Raw genomic sequence first — 19946 nt, forward strand, 5'->3', positions numbered from 1 at the left:
GTATCCTCATATAAGACTAATTTGATCATATTTAAATTGGGTTGGTGGGTTTTTTGGTAGATGCAATTGGTAGGTGACTTGAACATATAATAAAAAATACTTATAAAAATGAAACTCAAATACAAGAATACAGAGATTCTCTTTTAAGTTCTATATACTGTGCTTTGAAGTATTAATTAAGTCAACAGTGTTTATTGAACAAAAATGCATTGCAAGTGCTGAACTAGGGCTTGATAGTGATCATTAAAACAGACATGCATATTCTTTCAGGGATCACAGAGAAAATGGAATCTATTAATGTAGTGAAACTGCTCATTTTTGTAGTAAATCTTTGTGCATGCTTTTTTTTTTCAAAAACACCACGAACCATTATATACAAATTCCCAAAAGCAATTTATAGATTCAGTGCGATACCCATCAAAATGCCAAAGACATTCTTCTCAGATCTGGAAAAAATGATGCTGAAATTCACAATGGAGACACAGGACACCTCGAATAGCTAAAGCAATCTTGTACCACAAAAGCAAAGCCAGAGGCATCACAACACCAGATTTCAAGACATACTACAGGGCCGTTGTAATCAAAACAGCATGGTACTGGTATAGAAACAGATGAATAGACCAATGGAATAGAAACAACAGAAATCAATCCAAACATCTACAACCAACTTATATTTGATCAAGGATCTAAAACCAATTCCTGGAGCAAGGACAGTCTATTCAACAAACAGTGCTGGGAAAACTAGATTTCCACGTGCAGAAGCATGAAGCAAGATCCCTACCTTACACCTTACACAAAAATCCACTCAACATGGATTAAAGATCTAAGCCTACGACTTGATGCCATCAAATTATTAGAGAACATTGGAGAAACCCTGCAGGATATAGGCACAGGAAAAGATTTCTTGGAAAAGACCCTAGAGGCACAGGCAGTCAAAGCCAAAATTAACTATTGGGATTGCATCAAACTGAGAAGTTTCTGTACTGCAAAAGAAACAGTCAGGAAAGAGAAGAGGCAACCGACAGAACGGGAAAAAATATTTGCAAACTATGCTACAGATAAAGGATTAACAACCAGAATCTACAAAGAGATCAAGTAACTCCACAACAACAAAACAAACAACCCACTTAAGAGATGGGCCAAGGACCTCAATAGACATTTTTCAAAAGAGGAGATCCAAATGGCCAACAGACACATGAAAAAATGTTCAGGATCACTAGCCATCAGGGAAATGCAAGTTGATTTTCTGTATATAAAGATAACTGAAAGTGAATCTTGATGAAGAATGGGATGGGAGAGGAGTGGGAGATGGGATGGTTGTGGGTGGGAGGGAGGCTATGGGGGGAGGAAAGCTGCTATAATCCAAAAGTTGTACTTTGAAAATTTATATTTATTAAATAAAAGTGGAAAAAAATTTTTTCAAGAATTGGAGAACATGGTATAATTTTTAGAAGACCTGTTAAAAGTTATTTTTGGTTCACAAATACTGAAAGTCAAATGTAAGCATTTAAAACCATTATTCAACTAAAATACAATAGCATAAATAAAATCTTATTATTAAGAAATCATTCTGATTCAAAGATTGAATGCCGGGGGAGGAGCATTATTGTGGCTCAGTGGGTCAAGCAGCTGCCTGCAATGCCAGCATCCTATATTGGAGCACCAGTTCAATTCCAGTGTTCCGCTTCTAATCCAGCTCCCTGCTAATGTGCCTGGGAAAGCAGCAGAAAACGGATCAAGTACTTGGGTTCCTGCCACTCACATAGGAGGCCCAGATGGAGTTCCCAGCTTCTGGCTTCAGCCTGCCCCATCCCGGGCTGGGCCATTGCATCTATTTGGGAAATGAATTAGTACATAAAAGTTTCGTGCACTCTCTCTCTCACCCTCACTCTCACTCGTTCTCCTTGCCTCTGTATCCCTCTCTCATTCTGACTTTCAAGTAAATAAAATCTTTTTTAAAAAGATTGACTGGATATATTTATGCGATGAATGACATTTTTAAAGCATAGATACTCCAGAAAATATGTCTTTTAAGACATACACAAGTACTTCAAAAATTTTTTTGCAAGGTAAGTTTATTTGGATATAAAATTTTGAAATTCATGCACACACAAAAATCTCCAAAAAGTTAACGGAAATGAATATTACAAAAAGCTGTCCATGCCTTCCAAAATTTTTGCACCAAAATAAATGTATCTTTTAATGCTATTCAAAATTTTGAAGTTCCCTGTTATAATAGTTCCATTCTCTGCTCCACTGCCTCCCACAGATTATCACTTTGCTAGGGTGTAAATATGGCTTTCCTTCATATGCTGAGGTAGAAAAACTAGTCTCTCTTCAGCTTTCTGAACAGCTTCGTATTATAACTTATTTATATGTGTTCCAACTGCACTACCACGTATATAATTCACAGAACTAAGTGGAAGTACATACCTCATTTGATGTTATCATGGTGACACCATCATAAAAATATCTTCCTACAATTTAAAAAATAATAATAAATTACGCAGCATTTCCATTTCTAGAAATCGCATGCATGATCAAGGAAATATGTACAAGGATGCTGTTTGTATACTTTTGTACTAACAATTAAAAATTAATTAAATGCCTATCAATGAAAGGCTGGTTTATGGTACATTCATAAAATAGAATATTTTGCAGCATTTCAAAAACAAGCAGCTGTCACTTTATATATAGGTAGGGAAGTATCATCAAAATATATATTAAATAGAAAAAGTAGTGAGAGACTACTTAGTGAGGACTCAAAGCAGGCCAGACTGGCTCCATCCTGTAGTCCCTTCCTAGCATGTACACAGGAAACAAAATGGGATGGAAGTCCATCTTAACAAATATTTGCCAACAGACAACAAGACAGGTTCAACAGAAACAAGCTAGAAAAGACTCCATGAAGACTGCCCCTGCATTCACAGTAGCTAATGTATAACCACTGCATTTGTTCTTTGAGATAACACACTTAAGACATACAAATACCCTTAGACTGTGAGACTTCAGTGGCTTGGTCCCTTTCTTTCTACCATCCCCTCAGATGATATTCTCCAGAGCTTCTCTTCTTCTTAAACAAAACTTCATTTCCTTTACTCTCACTGTTGTGTCTGGTTTCATAAATCCTCATCAACATCAGGACACAAAGTCAAACTCATCTCATCAGTTTTCCAGCAACAGCAGCAAAATACCACCAGAGTACTTCAGAAACTTTGTAGAAAATAGACTTAAAAGATGTTTATTTAATGGCTAAAAATTTTGAAATCTCTGCATAGTTTTTTTCATAAGATGAACTTTTTGAATACTCCTCATACGCATGACTTTCAAAATTTTTGTGCAGCAAAATAAACTTATCTTTTAATTCCATTTTCCATGAACATATTGTGGAACCCTCAGATAATATACTTCACAATATAAATTATGCTTACATAGTTGTAAACATTTCAAAGAGCATATATAAGAACAGTTAACATTAGTTACATCTGGAAATCAAAAAGGAAGACAGAAATAACTATATTTCTGAAATTCATAGCAAGATTCTTGTTAGGCAATTTGCCTGATTTTTATAGAGAAGAGACACAAGCACATGTCTATATACATAGTTAATTGACACTCACCTCGCAGTGTGATAGTCGGCAGGTACAGAAGGAACATTAACAGGTCAGAAGAGACATCAGCTATAAAAAATAAGCATTTCAGGTGAGTATTTGCTTAATATCACAGCCTTGTTCCCAACTGATTTACTATGTCCATTGGACTGGAGGTAAAGGCAATTTTAAAGCACACTCAAAAATGATTCCTTAAAAACTATAAAAGCTAAGTATCTCTGCTAATGATATTGCTGAAATACAGAACTCATTAAGCAGACTTCTCTTGATAATTAAGGCTTTTATGATTATTCAAATATCCCCCTCTGCCCACTCCCAGCTGCCACCACTGGTTAGAAAATTATAAAGTATAATATTCAAACTGTTCAGTGAAGAAAACAGCTATTAAGGGATTCCTACCATGAAGAAAATCATGTTTGCTTCTCCTTGTTTTGAAAGCAAAAGAGATAGGACACAATTCTGGAAAACCGTAATTGTTTTTAAAGCCAAAGGTGGAAAAATATGCATTGCTACTAGATGGCCCCATATGTGTTTTTCCACTACTATAATTAGAAGATGGGAAAAAGCAAAACATGTGCAAGAGAACTATTTAATAAAATAATGCATGACTCTCTACATTTGCTTGAATATAGAAATTATGAATTCTCATTTTCCACTTATTTAGACTATCTCCATACCACGGAACTACTGAAATGCTCCTACATTTTATCTGTAACACTCCAGTGATACCTGTGAATCTATTTTAAGGACCTAAAGCTCTAATATTTATCCTGTAACCAACATGAAAATTCCTCATCTAACTTTGTATCTGACAGGTAGCGATAATACTTTTCTTTCTGAGTTTTGAGTCACTGCTATGATTCCCACACACTCCACTTCTCATTCTACTTCAAATAATCAACTCTTTTAAAACTTTATAATAAGTTAACTTTGAACACAAACGAGTCATTTACTTACTGATATGCATAAAAGCCAATCATTTTTTCATGTAATTATAACACTTAACTGAAAATATTAATTGAAAGAATAATTGATTGCCTTAATGATTAATCGCCTATGGTTCAGATGGTTACATAATACCAATGTATATCATTTCAATAATTATCATTACCTTGATTTTCTCGTTTTCTGCCTTCCATAAAGAAAGAACTAATCAGTCCCAGGCCTTGTGACATTTTAAATAGAAAATAAATTTAACTTCTCTTGGCAAATTATATTTTCTCCATATGCTATCCAATTCAGGGACTCAAGCCCGATTTTGTTCAACCTAAAACATGCCAGAAAAATCACCTGTTCAGAAAATCTGCAATTCTGACTTCAGGTTTTAATTGGCAATTTCCTGTGAAATTCTGTTTCCTAAGGGCTTTGGGCAGGACTGAAAAGACCTGAAATGCTGCAGGCTGCTATTACTGCCTTTGTTTCCCTTGGTGGTCAGGCTAGCTTCCTTTGTTCAGTACATTTTTGTTTCTCAGTTCTTGACATCTGCTTTATTCTGGGAAGGTTTTAGAGTTTGAGAATGAAATACCATGTATAGTATAAAACATAACTCCAGGACAGCCTTCCTACCCTAACATTTGGCCTTTGCTAAGGAAGAGGCTGGAAAAGTGACAGAAGCAGTTCTTTGGATCTGTGAGGGAACTTGCTCCCTGCTATACTCCTAAATTGGCCATGAGAGTTCAAAATCACATTGCAGAAACCCAATCAGCAGGTTTCCAATGCTCTAAGACCTTTCTCTTTCCACAGGAGACAAGTATCATGTGAAGGCTAAAAGAAACTAAATTTTGTTGATGGCCTTGTTTGTTTTAGTTAAAAAGTTATTGCATACAATAAAACATGACTATGGAAAATATTGTCTATGTATAAACAAATATGTTTTGTTCATATTCTCCACATAGTAGTAAAAAAACAAAACAAAGCAAAAGCAAGCAAACAAAAAACCCTCCTTGATTTTGGGAGGGCACTAGGAAACATTGCTCTCCTGATACTTCTCAGGGGAATTTCCAGCTCTGTTGCCTTTAACAGTCTTTTTTCCTCTTCTGTATATTCTTTTGTGCTTCTTATTTTTCTTCATTCCTGAGCTCTTCGTTGAAGGGTTAAGAATAATATCTACTAACAGGTGTTTCATCAGGGTAAACTTTGTAGACAGAGTCATTTGAAGGTGTCTCTCTCTCTCTCTCTCTCTCTCTCTCTCTCTCCTTTAAATGGCTTATCAAAAGCCATTCAGAAAAATATTCCCTCAGGCAGTTTCAATCTATTAAAATTTCCAAAGACCTTTAAAGGTATTAGCTCTTAAACTATCTGTTTTACTGTATGAGGCTTCTCAGATGGTCTTAGAGAAAAGAGATGTTGAAAAGAAGATGAGTTCATGGCCCATGCCCCCTTCAATCTACAAAGTCCTCATCTGAAAAATGAACTTTGATCTGCATAAGCTGTATAAGTATTTACCTGTGAATTTGAGTTACTGAATCAGAAACTCAGAGTAAATAAAATTGTAAAATAATTTAGTGTTGATTCCTGTATCACATTTCTATCAAGTATTGTAATAGGGGCCCTGGCCACTTTCCAGTCCTGTTCCATAAAGTCAGCCTTTTGAGAACAAAAAGGTTTTATTATTATTACTTTACAGGGGGTAACAAGAGAAAGATGTCTCAAATCTGATTCCCCAATTGCAAGGTGAAAGTTTCATAGATCAGGTAGGACAGAGTTGGTATGTAGAAATGCCCACCAAGGCAATCTTGATTGGAAACCTCTGTCCCCTGTGCATGCCCAGGCCACCCAATATGCAGCACCCTAATCTGGCTTTGTTTTGTGGATACCTGGCCATTTCCTACAAAGCAAGGATTAAAAGTATAGGATTTAGACCCACTGTTAAAGCATAAAATGAGGCAACTTTCAAGAAAATAACAAGGGAAAAAAAAAAAAAAACAAGATGTTGGACAGACAGGTAGCCAGTTTAGGTCTGCTCAGCTGGAAGTCACTACAAGCTCCCACATATAATTCAATACTCCTACTGTCTATCAAAATGCCTCATTTCCCAGGATGGATCTGCTTCATCTGTGACCTAAAGGACAATGCTATGAAAACATGGATTTTGAGCTCCACGTGGAACTTATAGAGGTGCCATATAATTCCAAGGTGGCTTTATGACTACAGATAGATGCACCACCCCTTACCTCATTAAAGAGGCCAACATTGGGGGAGAGGAGGAAAACCAGTTTTGTTGCCTAGTTACCATGCACAGCATCAGCTGTTGTCATGCACAGCATCAGGAGCTGGGACCTTCAGCAATAGTGGAGGTTCCACATCTGGCTATGGAGGGAAAGACTTCTACTTTTAGTGGAAGATGGAGGGGCAGTCCCTACCTCATACTGATGCCCACCATTCCCAGTCCCACACACCTTGCAGCATCAGCAATGCTATGGTTTTTCACCTCAATCTTGGTACTACCCTGGAGCAGAGACTCCAGGTGTGGGGTTCAATGTTTCCTATGGGTCAAGAGCCCTAGGTGTGGTGTTGCAAGCTCCCTAAAATACTTGGTGTCCTGGAGCTTTGGGGTTCAAGCTGAACTCTAAGTGTGGCCCCAGCTCTATGCTGGTGTCACCCTGGAGCATACCCTATGAGTGTCAGTGCAGGTTCCCAAAATATTTTGGGTTTCAGGAAAAGCCCTGAATAACGCATCTCAGGCATGGGTCAAATGCTTCCTATGGTTTACTGGAACCTTAGTAAGAACTGTGCCCCCTAGAATCCAGATACACTGCGTATCATGCTTAAAAGCCCCACCCCCCAATATGTGGAGTACTGGGCAGTTGTTTCAGATCTAGGAGAGCACCCCAGATTTAGAATCAACCTGTAGGGGGCCCAAAAGTGGCTGGAACAGAAAATTCCACCTGGGTACAAAAAGCTCTTGGAATACCAGATCTCATTTCATACAAAGAATTCAAGTCACATGTCTAATCATAACTGGGCTCATGGAGAGCCATGTGTATTCTGTCTTCCCAGTTTATGGAGAGACTTTCAGCTATACAGGACTCCACATCCATTCCTATGGACTCACTGCTAAGGGTACAGTTTCAGAAAAATTGGCCACAGAACCCCAAATTTCCATGAGTCAGATAATAAAAAGTATTTTGGATTAAAAAAAAAAGCAAGGCTAAAGAGGAAAGGGTATTCCTACAGGGAAGTAGTACATAGGAAAGTTTATATAATGCAATGGCTGTAACTAACACTCAGTGACCTCAAAATCAGCACAGGAGGCTTTCTGGTCTGGCTAAATAGCCCAGAGGAGAATGTCTCAGCTATGGAAAGTTAAGATACTGGTGCAAAGAGTGCCCCTCCATGAAGGACCCTGGTGATCCATGCCCCCAACACAAGAAAAGTGGTCATCAAAAGACGGAACGTTCTCCACCTTCAAAAGGAGAGAGCTCATGGCATTTTCTGAAGACCAATGGGATCTAAGGACTAAGGTGTCTTCCACAGTTTAGACATCTCACCTTTAGAGCCCTGGATAATTACTGATGCCATATGTAAAAGTGTTAATTTGTTTAATTTACAACAGGAGTCACTGTGTAATAACTATGTACATAAGACCCCTATCTTCCAAAAGGTGCATTATTATGGAATTGATGATAAACCTCACTCTCAAAGGTATACTTTGCCTTTACTGTGTCAAATAGAGGATATTCTTATCTCTTACCAGTTTTCAGTGATGTCTGAATGTCCAAAGCTTTTGCTTGGAAGAGATCTGCTATCATTTCTGGGCTCTTCTCTCAAGTCAATTGCTCCTAAGTTTTGGCTGTTTGCAATGATGTCAATAAGCACTGAGGAAGACCTACTTACATAAAAGATGGTGTAGATCCTCAAGTCTGGTATCAGGGAATACTGTCATGGACTACACATGCTGTTCCTTTCAGAGATCTCTTTAAGGACAAGACTACATTTCCTCATCACTGTTGGTAGCAGGTATATTCAATCAGGCCTGACCCATGAAATGCACCTATGAAAAATCCAGATGCCAAATGGTTTACTAATGGCAGCAGTTTTATGAAGGAAGGAGTTAGAAAGGAAGGCTACACCATAGTGGATCATACTTAGGTAATAGAAGCTCAGGCATTGCCTTCTAACACTTCAGGTCAAAAGGCTAAACTTACTGCTTTGATTAGAACTTTACAATTAGGAAAAGGCCAGGGCTGGCACCATGGCTCACTTGGTTAATCCTTCGCCTGTGGTGCTGGCATCCCATATGTGCACTGGTTCTAGTCCCTGTTGCTCCTCTTCCAGTCCAGCTCTCTGCTGTGGCCCGGGAAGGCAGCGGAGGATGGCCCAAGTGCTTGGACCCTGCACCCATATGGGAGACCAAGAGGAAGCACCTGGCTCCTGGCTTCGGATCGGCACGATGCACCAGCCGTAGCAGCCATTTGAGGGGTGAACCAATGGAAGGAAGACCTTTCTCTCTCTCTCTCTCTAACTCTATCTGTCAAATAAAAAAAAAAACAATTAGGAAAAGGCCAAAGAGTTAATATTTACACATACTCCAAATATACTTTCCTTGTGTTACATACATATGCCGCAATTTGGAAAGAAAGAAGCCTACTGATTGCAAAGAACTTTCCCATTAAACATGATAAAGAGATATTAACTCTCCTTCAGGAACTACTGGAACCTCTGGGAGTGACTGTCACATACTACAGGAGATACCAGAGAGAAGACAGTAATTTTATCAAACGAAATACACTAGCAGATAAGGCAGCATAAAGCGGTACTACACAAGAGATTTTAGAAATGACTTTAAAACCTCAGCTTGGGGCCGGCGCCGCGGCTCACTAGGCTAATCCTCCGCCTAGCGGCGCCGGCACACCGGGTTCTAGTCCCGGTTGGGGCACCGGATTCTGTCCCGGTTGCCCCTCTTCCAGGCCAGCTCTCTGCTGTGGCCCGGGAGTGCAGTGGAGGATGGCCCAGGTGCTTGGGCCCTGCACCCCATGGGAGACCAGGAGAAGCACCTGGCTCCTGGCTCCTGCCATCGGATCAGCGCGGTGCGCCTGCCGCAGCGCGCCGGCCGCGGCGGCCATTGGAGGGTGAACCAACGGCAAAGGAAGACCTTTCTCTCTGTCTCTCTCTCTCACTGTCCACTCTGCCTGTCAAAAAAAAAAAAAAAAAAACCTCAGCTTGTGCAGCTAACTAAAACTCACAAATATACTGTTCCTGAGATAGAATGAGCTCAGAAGTAAAGATGTCAGTGGGTGGTGGACTTTAAATCATAAAGTCAGGGCCAGCGCTGTGGCACAGCGAGTAAAGCTGCTGCCTGCAATGCCAGCATCCCATATGGGTACCAGTTCTAGTCCCAGCTGTTTCACTTCCAATCTAGCTCTCTGCTATGGCCTGGGAAAGCAGTAGAAGATGGCCCAAGTCCCTGGGCCCCTGCACCCATGTGGAAGACCTGGAAGAAGCTCCTGGCTCCTGGCTTCAAACTGGCGCAGCTCCAGCCATTGCAGCCATCTGGGTAGTGAACCAGAAGATGGAAGACCTCTCTCTCTCTCTCTCTCTCTCTCTCTCTCTCTCTCTCTCTCTCTCTGCCTCTGCTTCTCTGTAACTCGGCCTTTCAAATAAACAAATAAATCTTAAAAAAAAAAAAAAAGAAGTCATGCTCCCAGTGATTTCTCAACAAAAAAATTATTAAGTAAATATATGACTCTATCCACCTTGGAAGAGGAGCATTAATACAAATAATCTCTCAGGTATTTGGGGGTAAAGGACTGCATACTGTTATAGGGGAAGTAACTCTGTTCTTTACCCTCTATTAGTGGTCACAATAGGCTACCCCCTTTACTCATTCATGTACTAAACAGAGGAGCATACCTAGGTGAATACTGGAAAATAGATATTACTAACATGCCCTCAGCAAATAATTATAAATATCTACTCATCTTTATTGATTCTTTCACAGGATGGATTGAAGCTTTTCCAAAAAAGAAAAGGTACAAGAAATGTCTAAAGTCTTACTGAAAGAAGCGATGCCTTGCTTTGGCCTTCCAAAGTAAAAGACAAAAGACAAAAGCAAAAGACAAAAGACCCTCTTTTGTGTCTTAAGTAACTCAATATGTAGCCAGTGCTCTATGAATCTGTTGTTTTCAAGACATGCTTTGAAGACATCCAGGTCCCTTCCATCATTCAATGCCACATACTTTCCATTGTTCTTTTTTCTCTCTTCTCATTCACATGAGCTAATGTTTGTTTTCCTGCCTAATGTAAGGAGATACACCAAAATCAGGTCCTTTGAATGCTCAGTGTCCTAAATCTAGTAATAAAACCAAAGTTAAGCATCAACAGCACAAGATTTATTCACTGTGAAAAGAGGCTAGAAGGGGAGTCTGGGTCACAAATCAACTTCTCAATCTGCTGGGGGCTGAGTGGTCATTGATACAGGACCACAGGAATGAGGTAAGAGAGAATATCTCTAAGTGGAAGGAACATTCATGGCTTTTCTGGGAAAGCGGCAGCCTTATTCTTATAATGGAAAGCCATCTTCTTTTTGTCCTTTCAAGATCTCTTCCAGCAGTTATCATGGTAGAAATGTCATTTAGCATAGAAATTATATTTCAATGAAGTTTGCCATCTTCTGAACATTGTTCAGGCAGCCATATTGCTTCTACCTGGTCTTGGCAGGTTAGACTGAGGATGAACTACTGACTTTAAAACATCCTATTCTCTTTTTTTAAGATTTACTTATGTACTTGAAAGTCTGAGTTACACAGAGGGAGAAGGAGAGGCAGAGAGAGAGGTCTTCCATCTGCTGGTTCACTCGCCAATTGGCTGCAACGGCCGGAGCTGTGCCGATCCAAAGCCAGGAGCCAGGAACTTCTTCTGGGAGAATCTAAACACAGCAAATTATTTGCTTTAAACTTTACTACCATGGCATAGCCAACATTTAGCAGTAGGATATTTTCCTCTATTTTACTTTCCTTTAAATACCTCTTCATTGCTGTACTCCATTCATACTCTTTTCCTGATAAGTTCTGAGTCATCATCATTGCCTATCTTCTCAAACTTGCTTGGACCTATGCAGATGTGTCTATGATGGACATTTATTGTGGCAATATCTGCTTTAGTTTCTTGTATACCATTCCTTGTACCTGGTCCCTGCCACCTGTAGGGGTGATCCATATAGAGTACTTGGCTCCTGGTTTCAGCTGACCTGACTTCTGCTGTTCTTGGCATTTTGGGAATGAACCAATGGATGGATGATCCATCTCTCTCTCTCTCTCTCACACACACACACACACACTCCCTGCCATTCCAATAAATAAATAAATAAATAAATAATTTGAAAAATCAGTTCTTGTGTTGGCTCCCTGGATCTAAACATAAACACATAAGTTTCCCATGGGAATAGAAACTTCATGTGTATATCTTACTTATACTGCTAGTTTCACACACACACACACACACACACACACACTTTCCTTTAGTGTAATATAATTTCTTTACCACCCTCATATACTGGAAGCAACTTTATCTCCCTTATTAGAAATTACTATAGACCTTTTCACTACTTTGTCCATAAGCCCCAATTTACTAAGTTAAAAGGACCCTAAAGTCGAGCTAGTAATTTTGGGGTTGTGTAAGCCCACAAAGACATAAATCTTCATACATAACTTTCAATCAGTGTCTAATCACATTATTAGGCCTGTCTTGTATACTGTATCGTGTGGCAGTCAATACCAGTATTCACAGAGATTTTTGGTTCTCCTCTACATTCAAACACATTTCTCCATCATGGTTAGATATACAGATGTAACTCTTTGGGCTAATGATTTCTCTTCAGAAGTGTAACCTTTGAGATGAGGGATTTAAGAGCTTGTACACAATTCTCTGTGGTCTCTCTTTCTAGACCAAAGAAATCACGCAAGCGTGATAAGTTGTCACAGGATAAAAGCAATCTGGTATACTACTGTCAGAGCATATCTAGGGAGTCACCTGGATCTGAAACACTAGAAAAGAAGAAAAATTGAACTATCATTGTATTAAGCCAAAAACTCTTTGGTGTTGTTACTTCTGAATGGTCCAGTTCAGATACATAGAACTGGCATGTTGCAAAAGCATAATTCTAAACTATCTGACATCGGGTTTAATGACTGGGAGGGGTGCAACTAAGAACCTGCTATCAGAGGCTGAAAAGTTATCTACTATACTATTAGTAGAAATGCCAATGCATATAGCTGTTACAGAAAATAGTATGTATGGAGGATCCTCAACAAATTAAAAATAGAATTACTGGGGATGGGCATTGGTTCAGTGATTAAGATGCTGCTTGGAATGCCAACATTTATATTAGGGTGCTTGGGTTTGAATTCCAGCTCTACTTCCAATCCAGCTTCCTGCTTAATGTGCATCCTGGGAGGAAGCAGTGATGGTTCAAGTTGTTGGGTCTCTGTCACTCATGAGAGACTCCATTTAAGTCTGGGCTGCTGCCTTCAGTTGCAGGCATTTTGAGAGTGAAATAGTAGATGGAAAATCACTCTCTCTCTCTTTTAAATAAAATGAAATCAAATAAATTAAAAATTAAAATAAATTTAAAAAATAAAATTACCATATGGTCCAACTGTCTCATTACTAGGCATTTATTAAAAAAATCAATATGTCAAAGAGATACCTGCACTGCCATGTTCATTGCAGTATCATTCGCAATAGCTCAGATATGAAATCAACTTAAGTGCTCATAACATGATGAGTGGATAAAGAAAACTTGGTATATATACACAAAAGAATACTACTCAGCCTTAATAAAGAAACTTTGTCATTTGCAGACATGGCAACAGTCTGCATGCACATGGAGGACATTATGTTAAGTGAAATAAACCAGGCAGAGAAACACAAACACTACATGTTGTCACTTATAGATGGAATGTAGAAAAGTCTAACTCATAGAAACAAAGTAAATTAGTGGTTACTAGAAGCTGGTGGTAGCTGCTTGGGAAGGTGTTAGGGTGATATTGAGGCAAAACATAAAAAATTTAGTTAAACTGGGGAAGGTATAGTTTCTAATTACCATGTACCTGGAGTCAGAAACGAGGAAAAAGGAAGAATCTCTAAGGTGGCAAAGCCAAGATCTGTATGACTCTGAGTTACATCAATGCCTACATCAAAAATCTTCCTTCTCCAGGGAATGGTTATGATTAAAGTTTCAGAATTTTCACAGGCCAGTGACTGTGTTTTGTCTCTCATTCCTCTCCTTCGTACTAGGAGTGTTGAGATTACCCTGTCCCTGTTTTGCCAGGGTGTATTCAATGTGTGAGGAGCAAATATGTCTTTTTAATTATGAGAATCATATTGTTCTTTGATGTAGCAATCATTCAGAGATATTAGACTTTCTGTTTACTTCCCTGAAGGATGTGCCTTTTGGTTTATTTTCCTCAGGGACAAAGGGAGTATATATTTGCTTGTAAGCAGGATAATGAGCCAAATCATTGTTGAACCAAAGGCTTAACTGTGGTAGCCATTTAGGCTATTTGTCAATTATTTCAGTTTTTTTTTTCCTTACATGCTTATACACCCTTCAAATAAGATTAAATCTTCCTTTGTATAATCCTAGTTTACCCTGACTACAACATATGTCCAGTTCATAGTACTATGCCTAATATACACCTAATATTTGCTGACCAAATGAGTGACACAATGAATTTGTCAGTCAAATCTCTTCAGTTGTGCCAGTTTGGAACACAGGAAGACAATATTCATTCTGTGATCCACTCTCATAACAAAATCAGAGCCCCTTCTGGACCAATCCATACTTACTTCAGCCCCTTCTGGCTCAATCCCTTTCTAGGTCATGAGTTGATCCTTGGAATGTCTTCAGTCTAACAACATTGGTTGCCAACTGCAGTGTTTTGAAATGCCTGCAGATTTTTTTTGTACCATTTTCATTCACTCCATTTTTCAGTTAAAATTCTTTGTGAAACCATCATTCATTGATTTCTTCAAAAAACATTTATTGGGAGCCCATTACATTCCAGGTAGGCACTGTTCAAGTAACCAGTGTACACAGCAATAAACAAGACAAAATCCCTACAATAAGCAAGTTTGCCTTCTGGAGGTAGGGAGAAAGAACAGTAAAAAATGAAAATACATATGATTATAAAGTGTTCAGAGTCTTATGAAGGAGAGATACACAGTACTATGAAAGACAATAAGAGAAAGAACCTAATTTAAATTGAATTCCAGTACGGAGTATTGGTATCAAACTCCAATTACCTTGTATGGGGATTGGTTCTTTGGCCATTACTTTGGTGTTGCAAAGCCAATAAAGAAATTGATAATTATTGAAAAGCACAAAGGCATTTATTAAATGGTCAAAGAATAGGAGAAGTAGGAGTATAACTCACAAACCAACTTCATAACCCTTTAGAGGCTAAATATAAAGAAATCTAGGGAAGGAATATGCAAATAAGTAACACGGAGTTGTCACACTTTTTTTTAAAGAATAGGTGGAGATCTTTCAGAATTTGGGTGCCATCCCTCTTACAGTCCAATATTTCCTGTCATGGCAGCCAATAGGTGTGTCATTTAGTATTATAATATAATAAAATTGAGGTCCAGTTAGGTCCAAGACAGAGTCAGCTGTCTTGGACCTAACTGGTTTTAACTGGTTTACCCAAGGAGAAACATTGGCAAAGCATCATGTTCTCAAAGATAAGCAATATTATATAGAGTAGGGTACAGTCTTAGCTAGACCCAAGCAGGCACTGCCTTAGGTAACAGTATTAGAATAGGTCTCTTTGGTGAAGTGGCCCTTTTTCTGAGACTGGAAGGATGATTAAGAATTAACAAAACAGAATATTGGGGAAAATATCCAGGCAGAAAAACTGATATTTCACTAGTGAAAATTGAAGGACCAAGGACTTTTATGTTAATTTTGTATTTGTTTGCTTTTTTAATAGAGGAAAATTCAGGTTATTCCTATAAAAACATTAACACTCATTCTGATAGACCTTCTAGACCAAGAAAGAAATGGATGAAATTATATTCAGGGTACCATGAAATATACATAAATAATTCTGGGTATTCTGCAATCAGTGTGCCTTAAGTGTGAATTTCATAATTAAGACCCACTAGTATAAAGAGACTGATTGTAAACTTTCAGAGTCTTTTTCATAATTTTGTGTTATTCTAGTGCTACAACCAATTTGCAAAGTTTAGAATATATTAACTTTAAGTTTCTAATTTTTCTGCCTTTTCATAGCATTTTAGACTTATTTTAATTTTCATATATTTTGAGATCACCATCATTTAAAAAGTGCTTACTATAGCTTCTTTTTTTATAAAAAAAAAAAAAACATGCATTTACTTATTTATTTGAAAGGCAGAGTTACAGAGAAGGAAAGACAGAAAGGGATATTCCACTGGATGGCTCACTCCTCCAATGGCATCAGTGGCCAGGGCTGGCCCAGACTGGAGCCAGGAGCCAAGAACTCCATTCCGATCTCCCATATGGGTGGCAGGGAACCAAGCACTTGGGCCATCCTCCACTGCCTTCCCAGGCACATTAGCAGGGAGCTGCATCAGAAGTGGAACAACCAGGACTCAAAGCAGCACCCATATGAGATACCAGCATTGCAGGAGGTTGGTAATCTCATGCACCATTCCAGCCCCTACTGTAGCTTTAAATTCTTAATGTTTTGGTACTTTAGTATGATATAAAAGATAAAAAAGTTCTGTACTTTCCATCCCTATCCTTCTCTCACTCTCAATACCTCACTTTTGACATCAATGTGTGGGCTATTTTTTTTCCATACACATCAATTCTCCAGTGGACAGGAAGAGTCATAAAATTCAGTTATCTTTAGACCCCAATGATTAAGGGCTCAGTCCTACAAGGCTGACCCTTACTTCCAATGTAAATCACAAATTATACTTCTGGTACTTCTGACTGACCACGTATACATTGAGGGTACTGTGACCTCCTCAGGTTTGATCATTTGCCTGATCAGCTCACGGAACTCAAGAAAGCACTTTACTATTACTTATTTATTTAAAAAAGGACTCGACTGAGGAATATATCCACATGGAAGAGATGCATTGTGCAAGATATGGGACAGGGTTCATGAAACTTCCATGGCCTCTTCTTGCTATTACCTCCACACTAACAACATGGAGTTCTCCAAACCCCACTTTTAATTTTTATGTAAGCTTCATTACACAGGCATGATTGACTAAATTGTTGGCTGTTGGCTGATCAGTTCAACCTTTAGAATCTTGCCCTTCCTTGAACACTCAAGGATAAAGGAAGTGAGGGATATTGGCTGAAAGTTCCAACCCTCTAATCACAGGCTGCTTCTGGGACCAGCATTGTGGCATCATGGGTTAAGATGGTGTCTTGGACACCAGGATCCCATGTGGGCACCAGTCCAAATTTGTGCTGTCCCACTTCTGATCCAGCTCCCTGCTAATGAACATGGGAAAGCAACGGAAGATGGCCCAAGTACTTGAGTTCCTGAACCCACATGGGAGATCTGGATGAAGCTCTTGGCTCCTGGCTTCAGCCTGGCCCAGCCCTGGCCATTGTAGCCATGTGAGGAGTGAACCAGTAAATGAAAGACCTCTCTCTCTGTCTCTGTCTCTGTATCTACCTCTCTCCATAACTCTGCCTTTCAAATAAATAAATAAATCTTAAAAAAAATAGCAAGAGGCCAGTGCTGTGGATAGCAGGTAAAGCCACTGCATGCAGTGCCAGCATCCCATATGGGCACTGGTTCGGGTCCTGGTTACTCCACTTCCAATCCAGGCCTCAGCTATGGCCTTGGAAATTAGCAGATGATGGCCTAAGTATTTGGGTCCCTGCACCCACGCATGTGGGAAACCCAGAAGAAGCTCCTGGCTCCTGGCTTCGGATTGGCCCAGCTCCAGTCATTGTGGCCATTTAGGGAGTGAACCAGCAGATAGAAGACCTCTGTCTGTCTCTGCCTCTGCCTCTGAAACTCTGCCTTTCAAATCAATAAATAAATCTTTAAAAAAAAAAAACCAGCAAGGTCAGTTCCCCTGACAACCAGCCCTTTCCTAAGGAGAGTCCCCAGCCAACAGTTACACTATTAAGCATTCAAAATGATGTTTTTGGCCGGCGCCGTGGCTCACTAGGCTAATCCTCCGCCTAGCGGCGCCGGCACACCGGGTTCTAGTCCCGGTCGGGGCACCGGATTCTGTCCCGGTTGCCCCTCTTCCAGGCCAGCTCTCTGCTGTGGCCCGGGAGTGCAGTGGAGGATGGCCCAGGTGCTTGGGCCCTGCACCCCATGGGAGACCAGGAAAAGCACCTGGCTCCTGGCTCCTGCCATCGGATCAGCGCGGTGCGCCGGCCGCAGCGCGCTGGCCGCGGCGGCCATTGGAGGGTGAACCAACGGCAAAGGAAGACCTTTCTCTCTGTCTCTCTCTCTCACTGTCCACTCTGCCTGTCAAAAAAAAAAAAAAGACAAAATGATGTTTCTCACTCCAGATATTCCAACAGCTCTAGAAGCCATGTGCCAACAAATAGGGGATGAAGACAAAATTTATATTTCTTATTAGAGGTCACAGTATCAGAAGTATTTATAAACTTCCCTAAGAACTTTTTAAAGATTTTATTAATTCTTATATTCAAGATAATGGGATGATTTGGGGCTAATTTTACTGAATGAATTTATATTCTTCATTAAATCCCCGACACTGTATTTTTTAATGATTTGATAACAATGTATGCCTTCAGACATTTTCAAACAGAATTTAGACTTTATTTAGCTGTAACCCTGCTTTCTATTAAGTATACAGTCAAGAGTCAGAAAAAATAAGCCTAATAGCAAACCAAATATTGTTTGTAAGGCAGAATGATTGGCATGGAGAAGAGGATTACCATCTGCTGGTTCACTCCCAAAATGTCCATAACAGCCAGGGCTAGGCCTAGCCAAAGTTAGGAGACAAGAACTCCATCCAGGTCTCCCACATGAGTGTTAAGGATGCATGTATTTGAGCCATCTTGTGCTACGGCCCAAGTGCATTAGTAGGGAGCTGAATTGGAAGTGGAAGCGGGACTAGATTCCAGACACTCTGGTATTTTGTGTGGCTATCCCAAGTAGTACATTAATCTGATCCACAATACCAACCCCAAATTGTTATCATTTAACCAAAAGAACAATCCAATTATAACACATAAATTACCTCTGTCATTCTTTTTGAAATAATAAAGAATTTACTACGGTATTTTAAAATATAAAATTCCAGCACAGACCTCATTTCAACTACTAGGCTTTATCTAAAATGCTTACATGGAAGTTAGGAGATTGTCACTAAACTCATTCACTTGATAGCTAAAATACTCCAAATAAAATGAAGTGCAAAATTAAATTAACAACAGATTATTTCCTCTAAATTAACAGTGCAAATAGAGTATGTCTTCTTCTGACTAAAATTGATAGACAAGATGACTCATATTAAAGAGACCAGTTATGATAAATGTTCAGACATTTATTTTATTTCTATCAACATCTAATCACAAAGCCCCCAGCAAAATATTCTAGGGAATTTTAAAGGCATAAAACCTTTTTTTTGTTGGCCAGGGTTACCAAATAAAATGTATTTATAGGGGCCGACACTGTGGTGCAGTGGGTTAACGCCCTGGCCTGAAGTGCCAGCATCCCATATGGGCGCCAGTTCAAGACCCGGCTGCTCCACTTCCGATCCAGTTCTCTGCTATGGCCTGGGAAAGCAGTAGAAGATGGCCCAAGTCCTTGGCCCCTGCCATGTGGGAGACCTGGAAGTAGCTCCTGGCTCCTGGCTTCAGATCGGCGCAGCTCCGGCCATTGCAGCCATCTGGGGAGTGAACCAGAAGATGGAAGACCTCTCCCTCCCTCCCTCCCTTCCTCTCTCTCTCTCTCTCTCTCTCTCTGACTCTCCTGTGTAACTCTGATTTTCAAATGAATAAATAAATCTTTAAAAAATATATTTACAACCCCAAGCATCAAAAAAAAGAGTAAAATCCTGTTATAATAATAAGCACAAGATATACTGGGAAACTGAAGTTATAGGCTCAGCTTTCAGAAATAAAACAGAAGTAATTTTATTGAGAATCTACTGTGTGGAAAGTTTAACATTCGTCCTATTGAGATTTAAGGCCTAGTTCACTTGCCCTTGAATATTGAATTGACCTAATAGAATTTGGAAGAATTGAAATTCTTGGATTTTTGAAGATATATCATAAGAAGCCTTGCAGTTTCCATCTAGGTCTCCTGGAACACTTACTATTTTTAAAGTTTATTTTATTTATTTGACATGCAGATACACATACAGGAAGAGAGAGAGAGAGAGAGAGAGAGAAGAAAG

General features: G+C 39.4%; 1 protein-coding gene across 19 annotated transcripts in view; it reads right to left on the bottom strand.

The window, feature by feature from the left end:
• LOC149119682 (uncharacterized) overlaps positions 1-19946 on the bottom strand; it is a 135157-nt gene that overhangs the window by 86227 nt on the left and 28984 nt on the right. For 10 of the 19 annotated variants that reach the window (XR_016227650.1, XR_016227648.1, XR_016227649.1 and 7 more), the window contains exons 2-3: positions 3621-3680; positions 2434-2477 (exon numbers count right to left, since the gene is read on the bottom strand). Coding sequence is in view for 8 of the 19 variants with exons in the window: in XM_089323774.1 (XP_089179900.1) it covers positions 2434-2477; positions 3621-3680 (104 nt within the window). In the remaining 11 variants the exon portion in view is untranslated. Of the gene's footprint in view, positions 1-1432; positions 1832-2433; positions 2478-3620; positions 3681-8447; positions 8605-10945; positions 11479-19946 lie in introns of those variants that run through there. The other 9 variants (XR_016227654.1, XM_089323781.1, XR_016227653.1 and 6 more) reach the window with 7 other exon arrangements.

This window comes from Oryctolagus cuniculus, chromosome X (genome assembly GCF_051225735.1).
Source record: "Oryctolagus cuniculus isolate XC-2025 breed Fujian yellow rabbit chromosome X, ASM5122573v1, whole genome shotgun sequence".
Classification (NCBI taxonomy): Eukaryota; Metazoa; Chordata; class Mammalia; order Lagomorpha; family Leporidae; genus Oryctolagus; species Oryctolagus cuniculus.